The sequence below is a fragment of the Eschrichtius robustus genome, chromosome 11 (assembly GCF_028021215.1).
Source record: "Eschrichtius robustus isolate mEscRob2 chromosome 11, mEscRob2.pri, whole genome shotgun sequence".
NCBI classification, from domain to species: domain Eukaryota; kingdom Metazoa; phylum Chordata; class Mammalia; order Artiodactyla; family Eschrichtiidae; genus Eschrichtius; species Eschrichtius robustus.
Window position 1 is genome coordinate 42,725,969 of NC_090834.1, and position 13,406 is coordinate 42,739,374.

General features: G+C 39.3%; 1 protein-coding gene across 1 annotated transcript in view; it reads right to left on the minus strand.

Annotated features, from left to right (window-relative positions):
* Nucleotides 1-5,297: 5,297 nt before the first annotated feature.
* HEPHL1 (hephaestin like 1) overlaps nucleotides 5,298-13,406 on the minus strand; it is a 97,252-nt gene continuing 89,143 nt past the window's right edge. The window contains exons 16-20 of the mRNA XM_068555300.1: nucleotides 12,355-12,577; nucleotides 10,887-11,026; nucleotides 6,116-6,278; nucleotides 5,596-5,667; nucleotides 5,298-5,500 (exon numbers count right to left, since the gene is read on the minus strand). Coding sequence (XP_068411401.1) covers nucleotides 5,298-5,500; nucleotides 5,596-5,667; nucleotides 6,116-6,278; nucleotides 10,887-11,026; nucleotides 12,355-12,577 — 801 coding nt within the window. The remainder of the gene's footprint in view (nucleotides 5,501-5,595; nucleotides 5,668-6,115; nucleotides 6,279-10,886; nucleotides 11,027-12,354; nucleotides 12,578-13,406) is intronic.

Below are 13,406 nucleotides of genomic sequence, written 5' to 3' on the forward strand. Positions count from 1 at the left end.
GTGAGGCTGGGCGTGGGCGCCAGCGTGCCAGCGAGGGCAGGAATCCAACGCAATAACCACGTCTCCTCCAGGCCAACCCCGCCCCCCGCCCCCAGGGCCCCGGCCGGCGCTGGGCGGGGCTGTCCCCATTACCTCAGCCACGGCGACAACGTGACCGTATTAACAAGGTAGCACCGAGCCTATCAATAAAGATTATTCTGATTTAAAAAAAAAAAAAAAAGAGTAGTGGTTAAGGGAGCCATTTTTCCTACTGCAAAAATCAGATCAAATAATCCAATGTGTGCCAAGTTTCTCTGGCAGGAAATGAGAAAGTAAGAAGGGCCTGGGTTCAACTCCTGGACTGGCCACTTACTTGCTATGTGACCAAAGGTATATCACTGAGAATCTCTAAGTCTCAATGTCCTCATTTGCCAAATAAGGGTAAGACCGCCTACCTCATTGGGTTGTTGTAAGGATTACATGTGATCATATATGTAACAGTGCCTGCCACATCATGGGCACTTAGATTTTTTTTTTTAAACATCTTTATTGGAGTAAAATTGCTTTACATCGTTGTGTTAGTTTCTGCTGTATAACAAAGTGAATCAGCTATACGTATACATATATCCCCATATGCCCTCCCTCTTGCATTCCCCTCCCACCCTCCCTATCCCAGCCCTCTAGGTGGTCACAAAGCACGGAGCTGATCTCCCTGTGCTATGCTGCTGCTTCCCGCTAGCTATCTATTTTACATTTGGTGGTGTATATATGTCCATGCCACTCTATCACTTCATCCCAGCTTACCCTTCCCCCTCCCCGGGGCACTTAGCTTTTCATAGCTGTCACTACCAATCTCAGGAGTTTAAGGTGTCACATGAGAGTGTGTATAATGTTGCTTTTTTAAAAAATAGACTTTAATTTTTAGAACAGTTTCAGATTGACAGAAAAATTGAGTAGATGGTACAAGACGCCTGTAGCGGTTTCCCCTATATGGTACATTTGGTACAATTAGCAAACCAATATTGATAAATTAATATTAATTAAAGTCTAGTTTATTCAGATTTCCCTAATTTTTACCTACTATCCTTCTTCTGTTCTAGGATCCCATACAGGATACCATATTATGTTTCGTTGTCTTGTCTCCTTAGCTCCCCTTAGCCGTGAAAGTTTCTTGGGATTTCCTTATTTTTGATGACATTGCTTTTTGTAATTATAACGTGCATTAAATAACATATCCTCCTCCAAATCCTCCCTTCCCCCACTCCTTATCCCAGTGTCAATAGTTAGAAGGCCAAAGCAGCTGTGGGCTTCACAACTATGGTGCCAGAACTCTGTTTTGTCTGTTTGGTATCCTTGACACTTGACATTTGAATATGAGATCTTTTGTGACCCAAATAGTCAAAGTCAAGATAGTTAAGCCCTGTTCTGCCTGTTCTGTTTATATATTCATTTACTCATTCAAGTAATATTTGCTGAGCAACTATTATGTATCTACACTATGGTCTGTGCTGGGGATGCAGCAGTGAGCAAAACAGGTCCGGGGTCCTTGCTTCCACGGACCCTACATTTCAGTCAAAGAAGCAGACAAAAATCAAACTAATGAGTAAAATGGGTATGTCCCGTGATATGTGCTACAAAGGAAAATAATGGAAATTGGAAATAACAGGGGGAGGGGCCCACTTTAGAAAGGGCAGTCCGGGGAGCTCACATCTGAAGTAGGAAAGGCAGGAAAGGGGATGAGGGTGCTGGAGAGAAAGAGCATTCCAGGCACAGAAAGCAGTAGGTGCAAAGGCTCTGAGGCAAGAAGGAACTAGCAGGGCACAGGAGCTGATAAAAGCTGGAGCAGAGAGGAGCCAGAGATAAAGTTGGAGAGGAGGACAGGTTGGGCAGCCAAATCGGTCTGAGTCTTATTGACGAAGGTAAGGAGTTTGGATATTATTGAAAGTGAAGTGGAAAGACAGTAAAGGAGATTCACCAGGGAAGTGATGTGATCAGATGTGGAAGAACACTGCTGCAGCTGTGTTGACTGTGGCTGGAAGGGACAGGAGTGACAAAGGGAGAGACTGGTTAGGGGACAGCTGCCGTGATCTGCTTGAACAGGATTTGTTGTCTGCAACCCAAGGAGGAACACGTTTTGAATTTATTAGCATAAAGATGGTTTTCAGATCCATGAGGATGAGTGAAATAACCTATGGAGAGGGTGTAACAAATTACCACAAACTTGGTGGCACACATTTATCCTCTAACGGTTCTGGAAACCTGAAGTCCGAAATCAGTTTCAATGGAATAAAATCAAGGTGCCAGCAGGAGGAAGCTCCCTCCAGAGGCTCTAGGGGGGAATGCATTCCCGTGCCTTTTCCAGCTTTTAGAGCAGCATTCCTCCATCTCCAAAGCCAGCAGCTCAGCATCTTACTTCAGTTGTCACACAGACTCCTTCTGTAGTCAAATCTCCCTCTGTCTCTCTCTTATAAGAACACTTGTGATTACATTTAGGGCCAATCTAGGTAATCCAGTATAAACTTCCCATCTCAAGATTTTTAACTTAATCATAGCTACAAAGTCTTTTTGCTATATAACATTCACAGGTTCAGGGATTAGGCCATGGAATCTATGGAGATATTATTCAGCCCACCCCGGAGGGCAAAAGGGAGAAAAGGGCCCAGTTCAAGCCCTGGGTCATGCTAACATTTAAGTCAGAGGGAGAAGAAGGAACTAGCAAGAGACTGAGAGGGAATCGCCACTGAGGAAGAAGGAAGCCTGGCAGGTCATGTTGTAGAGCCAAGGAACGAGAGGGTACCTAAAGGGAAGGAGCTGCCAATGGTTACTGAGATGTTAAGTAAAATAAAGATGGGGAGGAAGCCACAGGAAATGGAATCATTTCCATTATGATTATTATGGTTCTTATGGTTTTGATAACAGCAGATTGGGATGCAAAGTCGGGGTGGGGCAGGGCCCTCTGGATGGGAAGCCATTGGAATGGGTGGAGGGATGCATAGGGTGAGGTGATATAGACAGTGTGTGGACGGTACTTTCAGTTCTGCTATCAAGGGGCCAGAGAAACTGGGTTGGAGGAGGTTATGGAGTTAAAGACAGTGGCTCTTTGTTTGTTTTCTATTTTTAATGCAGCATATTGTTGATGACTTCATGCAGGAGGGAAAACTGATAAGTGAGGGAATGGAGTTCTTGGGAAAGCAAGAAGAGATGAGGCCCAGAGTTAAGGGAGAGATTGGCCCTGCTAGGAGCAGGGACACTTCTTCTATTGTAACAGGAGGAAAAGATGTGTATAAATGTGGCTGATTAGAATGAAGAAATGTGGTACATTTGAGGAAACAATGTTTGGGGAGAGTGTGTTATCTGTAGAGATATATTGTGACTTTGTTTCATTTCTTCTAACAAGTATAACTAGGATAGTTGCTAAATATCTAAAAGATAATTCTCCTTCAACTAAACACCTGCTCCCGGTAAAATAAATTACCTATCACTGTACCTGGGGTAGGGGGTTGAAAAAAAAACATGCAAATAGCCATCTTTATAATATGTGAAACTTTATTAAAAAGAGATACGGTATAATCAAACTACTTTGTGGTTTCATTTTCATTAAAAAATAAACTAAGAGAGAAGGAAAAACTTATAACTAAATAATTTGTTGTCTAGGTGAGTTATAAGTAAGTCATTTATCATGATTATTATTATGAAAATATACAGCCTACACATGTCTGAAAACTGTAGAGCACGTACTACAAAATCACATTATCAGTGGTTAGCAGGCTGGAATTCAAAATCCTTGGGTACCATGTTTGATATGACATTCAAGCAATTTATGAACAGAACTATTAGCATTCGCATCCTGTTTTATGTAAGACTATAGCCTCTATCAAAATACCCGTTTCCTCTCACCAAGATGAAGATGAGAAAATATGAAAGGTCCCTCCACCAGAGTATTTTTTAGGTCCTACTTGTTCACCTGGACAGCCAAATGATCCACTGCTAAGGCAGGTGTACTAGTATCACTCATCTGGCAGCAGCATGGGCTAAGGGCAATTTCTCAGTCTAGTAATAAATGTTGCCTTTATCAATCTTACACCTAAAGCTTAGGCATGCATATAGAGAGCATGGATTGCCTCGTAATGGGTTGAGTTTAGTTGTTCAATATTTTATTTTGTATTTGAGACTTGAAAACTGTAATACATATCTCAGAGCTGATTTGTTGGTTTAAAAAATTGCCACCGGGACAATTTTGCCTTTTTTTTTTCTCTCCTCTTCCCATCAGAGGTTATGTTTTTAAGAGGCATGGACTCGAGGATTTTGTGGGATCCCTTCTCCTCCCAGCCAGTCAGCTGCATCGACTAATTCTTCCTGCTGTTTTTTCACACGATGAGATTGTCTTTATTTCATAAAAGATGGAGACTGGGAAAGATCCTCCTAACTGAATGAAAGATCAAACTCAAGATTCAAGGTCAGACTTGCCTCTTGCAAAGTCCCCCCCCTCCCCTTAGAAGCTCCCACTAAACTCTCAGGGAGTGTCTTGACTCACAGTGGGAGAACTAGCCTGCTATTTCAGATTCCAGCCCTCCACATTCTGAAATACAAATACAAATTCTCTAGTTGATTTTTGAAAATACAAACATTGCCACAGAAACATCTTGTAAAAATGTGTAACATGAAGTGAGTCGTAAACATTTAAGTATCTCTACAGGTTTGCACAAAAATGGCAGAATTTTTAAAAATGCATATAACTCTGCCTTTTGTAGCAAACAGTGCACAAGCTATTTATATGAAAGAGGAAAAGGCCAGGGGAGCTGGCTAAAGCCTCCAAAAATTTCATTTGGTCAAATTCTATCAGCAGATACTGATTTAGACATTTTCATGAACTCCTCAGAAAGTTATTTTTCCTGGAACCACTAAGGGAAGCATGTTACATAACAACGTTGAAAAATCAGCGCCATCCCAGTTAGATGTCTGAGGCAGTGTAACTCTTTCCCGAAATTGTCCATCTAGAGAATGTGACGGTTTGTTAAGGAAGCACTATCTAATCTAAGAATTATGAAAGACAGAAAACAAAGATATCTTTCAGAGGGTCTTCCCACTTCAGCGAATTCATTCAGAGAACAGACTGGGTCAGTTTTCTCAGGCATGCCCACTCTTCTTTTTCTCTATTTTATCCTGAGGATTATTCACAGCCCCTTGAAAATAAATAAATAAAAGCAAATTGCTTTGAATGTGTTCCAGAGGATCAGAGCCTGATCCAGGAAACAGTGTCAGACTTCCTTGGTGAACGATACCCTGGTCCATTTTCCCTACTGAGGAAGACCAGCAGGTCACAGGGCATCCGTGGGGAGCGCACAGGACTGGACTTCCTGATATGCCACCCGCTTCCTTGCAGAGTACAGTGTGAGGGAGAGAATCACCGTGACAATCAGAAGGAGGAGTCCGATGATGAAAAGGATGACCAAGGCTGCTTTGGCTCCTCTGGGACCCAGATTCTTGCCAAAGGAGTAGAGCTGCTCCTTGCCAGGTTCTTCTGTGCAAAAGAAAAGTAAGGTGTCAGGCCTCTGCCTTTCCCTAGGGAGTGAATACTGACCATTCACGTGCAGGATTGGGGGAGGGTATCAATACCATTAGAGGGCGCTGTGGCCGGGTGGGACGCTCCTCCACAAGGAGGCTTGGTGGAGTAAGGAATCCTGTTGTCTGGACAAAGAAGACAATTTGATGGTTTATAAACAATAGAAGTAGATTCTTTTCATGACATGAGTTGTTTCAAGAGTTATGTCATTTCACCAACAAAGACTTTATCCCATCAGTATCTGTAAGTCTTTGTTGGATACTCTCTGTGCTACTTCATGCCAGTACACATGCTGTTCGTACCCCATCCACATTGCAAGCTTCTGCTCACCTGTTAAGATTCATCTATGGAACCTTGGCTCATGTCTCCAAACTGTTAATCATTGCCTCCTGCTGCTGTCAATGAACCCTGGACTCTGCACTCTATCTTGGCATATGTCATATTCTATTATGGTTAAATGTCTGTCTCTCTTACTTGACTCTGAGCTCCTTGGGGGCTCTCATGCCTCCTATTTTCAGGGTCTACAGGAAGCCTGGTGCTATCTAAGCCAGCGTCACTGACAGATAACAGTACCGATGTTTCGAAGGACTGTGTAGGTTGTCTCCATGCCAGCATGGATGTGGTCAGATACATGACAATGTAATAACCATGTCCCTGGGTGATCCGCAAACAGTTCAATGGTTTGGAATGTCCCGGGAAAGAGGTCATATACATCTTCTCGGTAAGATTTATCTATCTGCGGAAAGAAGGGAATAATAAAGATAAGAGCAGAAATCAATAAAGTCAAGAATAGGAACATCATAAAGATAAATCAAAGAAACCAAAAGCTGGTTCTTTGAACAGATCGATAAAATTGTTAAACCCTGTGGAAGCCAGCTTGTGATGGCCCCCAAGGATCCCTGCCTCCTGATACTCATAACCTTTGTAGTCCCCGCCTGCATTGTCTGAGGGTTGGTCCTTGAAAGCAGTAGCATATGGCAGAAGTCATGGCATCCTACTTCCGAGAGTCTTAGACCCTCTCTCTCACTCTCTCCCCTTGGATCATTCACTCTGGGGAAAGCCAGCTCCCATGTCATACCCACATGGTGAGGCACTGAAGCCTCTGGCCAACAGTCCTATGAGTGAGCTTGGAAGTGGATCATCCAGCCTCAGTCAAACCTGATGACTGTAGTTTCAGCTGACATCTTGACTGTAGCCTGATGAGAGATGCTGATTCAGAACCAACTAACTAAACTATTTCCAGCCTAACCCAGAGAAATTGTGAGATAATAAGAGTGAGTTGTTTTAGGCCACTGTGTTTTGGGGTGATGTGTTATGCAGCAGTAGATAACTAATACAAACCTCTGGACAAACTGACCAAGAAAAAATTTAAAAAACACAAATTACAAATATCAGAGATGAAAGAGGAGATATCACTAAGACTTTATAGACATTGAAAAGGACAATAAAGGAATGTTATGAACAACTGTTTTGTCCATGAATTCTACAACTTAGATGGTATGGACAATTTGCTTAAGATGAAAACTACCAAAGTTCACTCAAGAAGAAATAGATGACCTGAATAGATTATTTATTCAGGTTAGATCTATTCAGGTTATCTGTTAAAGAAACTGAAATTATACCTATTAAAGAAACTGAAATTGTATTAAGACCTTCCAACAGATTAAACTCCAGGTCCAGATTGCTTCATTGGCAAATTCTACCACACATTTAGAGAAAAAAAATAATACCATTTCTAAACAAACTCTTCCAGAAAACAGAAGAGGACAGAACACTCCCAACTCATTTTATGAGGCCAGCATTAGCCCAATTCTAAAACCACACAAATAATTTACAAGAGAAGAAAGCCACAACCGATATTCTTTATGAACATATATGCAAAAATCCTTAACAAAACACTAGCAAACTAAATCCAGCAATATATAAAAAAGGATAGTGCATCATGACAAAGTAAGGTTTACCGGGGAATGAAAAGCTGGTTCAACATTTGAAAATCAGTCGATGTAATTCACCAATAGACTAAAGAAAGGAAAATATGATCATCGCAATAGATGCAGAAGAAATAGGATTTAACATCTGTTCATGATTAAAACCCTCAGCAAACCGAGAATAGAAGGAAACTTCCTCAACCTGGTAATGGGGTCTACAAAAACCTACAGCTCACTTTATATGCAATGGTGAGTGACTGAATGCTTTCCCCCTAAGATTAAGAATAAGGCAGGGATCTCTACTTTTGCCACTAATATTCAACATTTTACTGGAGATCCTGACTAGTGCAATAACACCAAAAAGGAGGGGTGGTGGTGCATACAGATTGAAAATAAAGAAATAAAACCATCTCTATTCACAGACAACATGATTTGCCATGTAGGAACCCCCGCCCCCCCCCCCCCAAAAAAACTGTCTACAAAAAGAAAATCTACAAAAGCTACTAGAATTTGTTCAGCAAAGTTGCAGGATACAAGGTCAATTATACAAAAATCAGTTATATTTCTATATACTGGCATGACAATTAGAAATTGAAATATAAAGAATACTATTTACACTATCACCAAACCCCATGATATTGGTAATAAACTAACAAAATATATACAAGATCTGTGTGATGACAACTACAAAATGAAAAAAATCAAAGAAGTTCTAAATAAATAGAGAGATATGCCATGTTTGTGGATCGGAAGTCTCAATATTGTTAAGATATCAATTCTCCCCAAATCAGTGTACAGATTCAATGCAATCTCAATCAAAATCCCAGCACAATTTTAAAAGCTGATTCTAAAATTTATATGGCAAAGATCTAGAATAGCTCAAACAATCACCATCTGATTTCAAGACTTTTTATTACACTAAAGCAATCAAGACAGTGTGGCATTTAAGAAAGGACAGGCATATAAATCAATGTAATAGAACAGAGAGCCCAGAAATAACCCACATGTATATGATCAATATGATTTTGACACAGAGGGAGAAAGGATAGTCTTTTTGCTGAAAGGTGATGGAAGAATTGGACGTCTAGGGACTTCCCTGCTGGTCCAGTGGTTAAGACTCCATGCTTCCAATGCAGGGGTCATGGGTTTGATCCCTGCTTGGGGAACTAAGATCCCACATGCCATTGTGCAGCCAAAAAAAAAAGAAAGAAAGAAAGAAAGAAAGAAAGAAAGAAAAAAAGAAAACTTGGATGTCTCTATGCAAAAAATAAACCTTGAACCACATATAAAAATTAATTTAAGATGGACCAGAGACCTAAATATAAAACCTAAAACCATAAAACTTCTAGAAGAAAATCTTTGTGACCTGGAGTTAAACAAAGATTTCTTAGACATGACACCAAAAGCATGATCCATGAAAGAAAAAAATGATAATTTGGACTATATCAAAATTAAGAATTTCTGCTCTTTGATAGATAATGTTAAGGGAATGAAAAGATAAGCCACAGACTAGGAGCAAATATTTACAGATCATATAGATAGAAAGGATTTGTATCCAGAATATATACAGCCCTCAAACTCAACAATAAGGAAACAAACAATCCAATTTAAAAATGGGCATAAAATTTGGACATCTCACCAAAGATTTACAGATGGCAGATGGTAGAAAAGATAATCAGTATCATAGCCATTAGGAAAATTCAAATAAAAAACGAGATACCAGAATATACTTAAATGGATGGCTAAGAAAAAATAAAGCAAGAATGGAAGATACCAAGTGCTGATGTGGATGTAGTTGTGGTCAAGTGGTACTCTCATATATTTCTGGTAGGCGTGCAAAATGTACTGCCTCTGTGGAAAACAGTTTGGCAGTTTTCATAAAGTTAAGCATATACTTACCACATCGCCTAGCAATCCAACCCCTAGATATTTTCTCAAGGAAAATGAAAACTTATGTTCCCACAAAAGCATGTACACAAAGGTTTATAATGACTTTATTTTTAATAACCCCAAACTGGAAACAACCCAAATGTCCCTCAGTGGGGGAACGGATAAACAAACTGCAATACATCCATACAATGGAATATTGCTCAAAGATCGAGTGGAACAAACTGCCGTTACAGCAAGGTGGATGCAATTCAGATGCCGATACAAAATGAAACAAGCCAGATTCATAATGCTACAGACTGTATGATTTCATTTGTATGACATTTCAGAAAAGGCAAAACTATGGAGACAAAAAATAGTTCAGTGGTTGCCAGGGGTTAAACATAGGGAAGTAGATGACTCTAGAGGGTGTAAAGGGGACATTTTAGGGGGTTGATGGAGGTGTTCCGTATTTTGATTAGTGTTGGTTACACCACTGTATGTGTTTATCACAACAGAACTGTATACTAAATAGCGTGCATTTTACTCAGTGTAAATTATAGCTTAATTTAAAATATTTATGTATGTATATAAAATAATTTGTATATGTAGGTAAAATAATTGTATAATTTTATAAGTTTTACTATATTTTATTTTTTTTAATATAATTTTTAAAATGCAGATTGAAAAAACCAAGTTCTGAAAAGCAGCATAGCCATTTAATATGTGAAACTAAAATCACTGTAGGTTAGTACTTGGTATCTTAAACTGTGTTGAATGAATATACAGAGGGGAGAGGATATTAGATGTTTCATTAGTTGCTGTTCATTCCTGTATAATTGGAAAAGGAGCAGTGCAGGTTTTCCCTGCAGATTAGATGTGATTATTCTTTTCTATTCTACTTCCTTGTAGACTGCACAGCTCTTGAGATGACAGACTATTTGGACCTTATCCCTGAGATTCTGATTCATCAGGTCTGGGGTGGGGCCTGGCAATCTGCTTCTTAAACGGCTCCCCAGGTGGTTCGGAACAGCCAGCACCACCCATAGGGTGCAGCTTGATGCTCGAAAGGCAGAAAGCCACACATGGTCCAGCCCAGCCCACTAGGGCAAAAGTCAAGGTAAAATTTTGGGCCCAAGCCAAAGCTTGAAATATCTCCTTTACTAGAGAGGACTATTCTGTTGGCTAATCACATAGAAAAGAAATGGAAAAAGGGAAGGGAAAGAGAAAAGAAAAAAAAAAAAGAGGAAAAGGGACAAAATACTGTGGGACCTTTCATATACGATACTCCAGAGTGGTCTGAATTATCCCCATATAACTGATGAGAAAACTCATCTGAAGCTCAGAGGTTTTTTTTTTATTACAAGCATAATAAAATACATATTAAGACATATCTACCAGTGGAAGGACACAGTCATATTTTTCTGTTCCATTCTCTAATATTCACTAACACCCCTCACAAGCCTTATTGCCAAATAACTCTCATTTCACCATGGAAATATATTGAATCTGTTAGTAAGTCTTCCCCAAAACACTTTTCTTATACTTACCTTGAAAAGAAAGCTCTCAGCATGATAATGAATGGTGTGTATGTCCACTTCACTTCCTATTCCTAACAGATACCAGTTTGTCATTGTATTTTCATTCATGATGAGGCCATGGAGATTCCCAAAAATCTTTCCATTAATAGCTAAGACGGTAAAAAGAGAACTGCCTTTGATTAGTGATGATTACTTAATCTGGTTTTAGAACTGATTCAGGAAGATCTTTAGGTCATCAATATTTTTGTCTGCCTGGTAAACATGTAATAATCTCACTCACACTTGCCAATGTCCCCACCATCTAAGACCCCAAATTCAGAGTACTAAGAAATCCCTATAAAAGAGAGCCAGAAAAGAGAAATAGTAGTTTGTTTTTAAAAGCTATCTCTTGGGTAGCAGTACATGTTGGTTGGAATATGCCAAATAGGCATATTCCCTTTATGGGGTGGATTACCACCTCATGTGTGAGGTCGCCAGATTTATACCGTTCTACAGTTGAGTGGACAAAAGCCAGAGAATTAAGTTTATATAAATCAAAACTGAAGCAATTAAAAGGTATTTACTTAATATTTCACTTTCTGAGAACTAGTTTGGGGCAAGTTCCTAAACCTGGCTGAATCTCCAAAAAAAAGGAAAACTTCACATGGGCTGAGTCCATGATCTAACAATTACCAAAGCAAGCTCAAGCTGGGCTGACATGGCGAGGACTTTCACTCCTCTGCTTTCTACTAACTTTTTATTCTTTGCATCATGACACAACCAAATGAGTTACATTCATTAAAAAGAGAGAGCCCACTAAGAAACTTTTGGGAGAGGGAGGCAAAATTGTAGGGGAAAGAGTAGCTGAATCAGAGATCAGGCTACTATATTCTAATCAATGTTAGCAATTAACTAGCTTCGTTATCTTGGGCAAGACCTATTTTTTTGCACACTTTTGGCCAAAAGTAGATCTCGGTGAGAGAGGATAGGTATATCAGTTAGAACACATTACTTACACTTAAAAAAAAGAAGTACCTTAAATTTCAAAGAATTAAATAACATAGACACATTAAAACAGAAATTTGGTGATGGTGTTTCATGTTCCAGAGACAGTTAAACCAGCCCCTCAAATTTGATCAACTAGAAGTTATCCTGTATTCTTATAGAAATATACCAATAAGTGATAATTCATTTCCTAGGAATTACTTTACAGTCTGATAGTTTAGGGATCCCAGCATTCAGAGATACAGCTCCCTAAACAGTTGGTCCAAAACCTCATTGGACCTTGCAGGCAGCCAATCAATGGCTTGGCTGGTTCCCTCTGAAGGAAAGCTTTAGAGGACTTTCTTCAGTCCAGGTGCCCCTGGGAATAAAGAAGGGCTCAGAGAGGGAGGCTGGGACCTTGCACAGATTTCTATGAGCTTATCTCAACAAGAGGGAGGCTGGGACCTTCCACAGATTTCTATGAGCTTGTGTCCTTTTTAAACCTCTGATATACCATGCATTTTGTTGCTCTCCTCAAAATCATCAGAGGGTTTAAAATCTCGTGGATCTTTATTAAGATACTTCTTAATATTGTCGTCCAGATACCAGGATTCATTCTCATTAAATACCAAAAACAAGAGAACAAATTCATAGTCAATGTCGCTTCTTCTTCCCTTTTCATTCAACACTCCTTCCCTGCATGTAATCAGAGGACCCATCAAACCACTATAGGTATCCTGAAAGAAAAATAAACTGAATTAGAAGAGCCTTTGAATAATTTAATAACACTGATTAATTGCTTGTAAGAAAGTCATTGTAAAAATACTAAAAGACTATTGACCAAGGAATAAGTACTAAGAAATCCTGAAGAATAGGGTGATCTTTGTGAAAATTTAGGACTATTTCTAAAAATTTTCTAAGAGTGAGCTTTCTGAGGGCTGAGGCTGTGTCCTTCACTCATAGCTGAGTCTCCAGAGCAGAGCCCAGTGTCTACTACATAGAAGGGGTTAAATAAATATTTGTTGAATAAACAAATGCTTATTTCTATTTTCCTGTGTGCTTTTCAAGTGAGACTGTATTTTTTTTATAGAAGTGTAGTTGATTTACAATGTTGTGTTAGTTTCAGGTGTACAGCACAGTGATTCAGTTATGCATATATACATATATATAAATATATAATATTCTTTTTCAGATTTTTTCCATTATAGATTATTACACAATGTTGAATATAGTTCTCTGTGCTATACAGTAGGTCCTTGTTTATCTATTTTATATGTAGTGTGTATCTGTTAATCCCAAACTCCTAATTTATCCCCCACCCCCGCTTTCCCCTTTGGTAACCATAAGTTTGTTTGCTATGTCTGTGAGTCTATTTCTGTTTTGTAAATATGTTCATTTGTATCATTTTTTTAGATTCCACATATAAGTGATATCATATGACATTTGTCTTTGTCTTTCTGGCTTACTTCACTTAGTATGATCATCTCTAGTTCCACCCATGTTGCTGCAAATGATGTTATTTCATTCTTTTTAATTACTGAGTAATATTCCATTTGTGTGTGTGTG